This window comes from Penaeus monodon, unplaced genomic scaffold (genome assembly GCF_015228065.2).
Source record: "Penaeus monodon isolate SGIC_2016 unplaced genomic scaffold, NSTDA_Pmon_1 PmonScaffold_7583, whole genome shotgun sequence".
Classification (NCBI taxonomy): Eukaryota; Metazoa; Arthropoda; class Malacostraca; order Decapoda; family Penaeidae; genus Penaeus; species Penaeus monodon.
Genome location: NW_023662753.1, coordinates 153 through 4,002, shown reverse-complemented (window position 1 = coordinate 4,002; position 3,850 = coordinate 153). Strand labels below are relative to the sequence as shown.

Here is a 3,850-nt window from a genome sequence, read left to right as displayed (position 1 = left end):
ATGGTCATATTTATTCTTTTTAAAAAAGTGAAAAAGACGAAAACACTTTGTGATTCATAAGTGGGCGTGAAAGTGACCTGAAATTTTTGAAAGTGGTTTAAAAATTTAAATAATTTTTTATTCAGTGGTTCTTATTTCCCGCCCCGTAATTTTTTATGAGGGTGGAAGACTCCCACCCTGGTCACAACCCCAGGGGCATTCCCGGGGTGTAAAAACCCGAGCTATACTGTTTTCCTTTCCCTACTATCCCTGTCCCCACTATCCTGGTCCCCATTTCCGGGGCCACACTACCCTGTCCCCACTATCCTGGTCCACATTATCCCGGGGCCAAAATATCCCGTGCTCCCTGGGCCCCGTGCGACATTACCCCGGGTTGGGCTACATGGGTTTTTAATTTAAAATATTATATGTGCAAAAAGTGGGTTTTTGTTTGTTACATATTTAAAAAGGGATATCGGGAAAACATTGGGCTTTTTTATATAAAATATATAGTGGGTACAGTGGGTTTTTGTTTGTTCATATTGAAAAATTTTATATCCAACCCTAAGGACCCAAATTTTACTATTTTTCCCCTTTTAAAAATCTATTCCCCCCAAAGGGTAAAAGAAAAAACAAGAGGGTTTGCCCCATGTATTTCCCACAAGAATGTTTATAAAGAACCTTTTTTTCCCGAACGAACTACTAAAAAAATTATTAAATGGGGGGAAGCCTTGGGCAAAATATGTACAGTACATAATACATGCCCAGTGGGAAAAGTTTTCAAAAGAAGAAAATTTAAAACCCCTAAATTTGCATATTTTTGCATATTTGATACATTTTTTTGTACCACGTCCTTAAAACACGGGCTTTCACTGGAAATCCCATATGATTTTTATTATTTTTTGAGTGTGATTCCTTTGACAATTTAGTCCCCAACACTTACAGAATCGGGCAATGCTATGGACCCCTTTTTTCCCCCCAAAAAATTTTTATAGACATAACTTTGGGATGCAAGTGTATAATTTACTTTATTTTCTGGGAAAATTTGATTGTCCCAGTAACATAGAGGGTACACAAAAAATTATTAAACTTTAAAAAAAAAATATAACTATATATATATATATTTTAAAACTATTATATCTATATTAATATTATAATAAAATATTTTTTTCATTAAAAAAAATTGTTAAATTTTTATCTGATCGTGATCACGGAACCCCCCTTTAAACCCCCGGTTGAAAACCCCTTGATATTTTATTTTTAGCATTTTTATGAAAAAAAACATTTCTATTTTTTCAAATTGTAAAATGATAAAGGCGTTAGCGTGCATTAGTTAAAAACAAAAACCTTAATTAGAAAAAAAATATATCCCCGGGTTGTCGTTGATAATGATGTTTACCGGGGGGGGGGGTTGTCATAGAAAAAATTGACGGGAAAAAAAACAGGGAAAAGAAGGGAAAGAGAAAAAAAAGAAAACCAGTTTTGCCAAAAGTCCCCCGATTGTTGCAACCCCTTTGGGCTGCAAAAAACTGGCTGTATCGTGAGTCCCCGTAGGAAAGTGTCATAGCTGACAGAGTAGGGACAGTGACCCCGGAATGTGTAGATCTGATGAAGCATCATGAAGAGGAAAAGGTGAGGGAATGAAGCCATGAGGATGTCCGTCAGTGAAGGTGTTCGGGCCCGTCCCCCCTTTTCAAAGTGTCAAAGGGGGCCACCTTGGCGAGGCCCTAGTCCCCGAGCCAGGCGGGGGCGTTTGCAAAATTGCGATGCGGGTCAATGGGCGGTTGTCATCTCTTTGCCCCCTCCTGCTGCAGGGCCAGGCCGGAAACGGAAACCGGCCCCCAGGGACCCTGCTGGCCCTGCAATAAATGCCCCGAAGGGCCCCACACGTCAGGTTGACCACGCCCGGTTTTACGTTTGGGCGCACGTTCAGGCCAAGCACCCCCAGGGGGTTCCCCTCATGTAAACGGGCGGACGTCGGGGGCGAGGTTTATGCTGAGGCTGAAGGCGTCCTGCCCGCAGGCCGGCCTCTGTCACAGTCCCACCAGTGCCGGTTTTATGGCCGCTGCAGGCCCCTGTTGAACGTCCCCCGCCCTCAGGGCTTGAAATTTGGGGAAATGAACTTCTGAAAAGGGCCGGGCTAACGTCCCCGAAAACGTGGCCGGAGGAGGGGAGCCCCCCGGGCCCCGGGGAAAAGCCCTTTAGCAGGAAACGGCTCGGAGTCCCAGGCCACCATCTCCTCCCTCATTTTCCCCAAACTTTCCGGCTCCCCCTCCCTCCTTTCCCCGGGTTTCCCGCGCTTCGCCGGCGATCTCCGTTTGACGGCACCACTCTCCGATCTGGGCCCCGAGTCGTCGGTTGGGGGGCCCGCGATTTAAAGGCATTTTAAAGGGGCTCCCCGAGCCTCTGGGGGATCAGGGGCTCGTTGGCCCCCCAAAAGAAGGGGTGGTGGGCGGGGATGGAAGGTAGCCCCTGATGAGGGGAAATTTTCCCGGAACCCCCTTCAGGTGGGGGAAAGGGCCCTTTTGGGAAACCCTTGGGGTCCAAAGCCGTTACCTGGCATGAATACAGTAAAACCCGAGAGGGGGCCCGGGCCCCTAGCCCATGGGGTGTTGGTGAGGGGCCCCCATCTCCTGCATGAGGTTTTCCTCCCCCAACACCGGTTTTGATGGGGGGAAACTGCTGGTTTTTCTATGGGGGTGCCTTTTTTTTTTATTTATAACTGTGTATGTTTGTGTTTCTTTCATTTTAAACGTATTACCTTGAAACCCTTTGTTCCCTTTGGGCGGGTTTCACAGATCCGAATTTTCCCTCCCTGACTTTCATGACGGCGCGGAGAAACTTGAACTGTCTGTTTAAGTTAGATACTTTAGGGAAGAAAAAATTAAAACAGCTAGATATAAAAGAAAATAGCCAGAAATGGACAAGAAGGAAAAAAAAAGAGTTTTAGAGGCATTTAAGGTAAGTTAAAAATAAATCCACTTAATGTATTCCAAAAAGTAATATTTACCAAAAATGTATAAAAGCAAATCAAACCCCCCCGGGTTAAACCCCCGCAATGGCCCCGCGCCCTTTTCCCCTTGTCAGGGGGGCAGAGGTTCAGTGTGGTTTTAGAGTTTAAAAACCCCAAAGAGAACCCGAAGCCATGGCTGTTCCAAAGGCAAGTTTACCCCACTCGCGTCCCCTTCCCCGAGCCATTTTTTCGTTCTTTTTTTTCCTTTGCCCCGCCCCCCCCACGCCCTTGCCCGGACACATGTTTGCCTGCTCAAGGGGCTGCTCGCGGGGGACGGGGTTGCCGCGGCGACACGGATTTTAAAATATATATATATATATAAATATATTATATATATTTTATATATATTAAAATAATTTTAAAATATATATATATTATATATATATATGTTTTTAAAATTATATATATAATAAAAATATATATAATTTTAAAATATATATATTTTTTTTTTATATATACTATATTATTATATATATATTGTGTGTTGGTGTGTGTGTTTTGTATGTATTGATATATATGTACTATGGATTTTATATATAAAATATATTATATATATATATATATTAATATTTTATATATATAATTATATATATATATAATATATATTATAAAATATAATTTTATATATTGTGTTTTGTTTTGTGTGTGTGTGTAAAGTGTGTGTGTTGTTTTGTGTGTTGGGGTGTGTGTGTGTGTGTTGGTTGTGTGTTGGGTGTGTGGGGTGTGTGTGGTGTGTGTGGGGTGTGGGTGTGGTGTGTATTGATATATATATTTATGTATATATATTTAATATAAAATATATAAAATAAATATATAATTTTATATATAATATATAAAATAATATATAAAATATATATA

General features: G+C 41.6%; 1 protein-coding gene across 1 annotated transcript; it reads left to right on the top strand.

The window, feature by feature from the left end:
* Positions 1-1,627: 1,627 nt before the first annotated feature.
* LOC119571711 (proline-rich protein HaeIII subfamily 1-like) lies at positions 1,628-3,139 on the top strand (the record flags this gene model as incomplete). The annotated part of the gene is made up of 4 exons (XM_037918893.1): positions 1,628-1,941; positions 2,002-2,113; positions 2,487-2,594; positions 3,006-3,139. Coding segments are annotated over exons 1-4 (668 nt in total), but the record flags the coding sequence as incomplete, so codon positions are not given.
* Between the last annotated feature and the right edge of the window lie 711 nt (positions 3,140-3,850).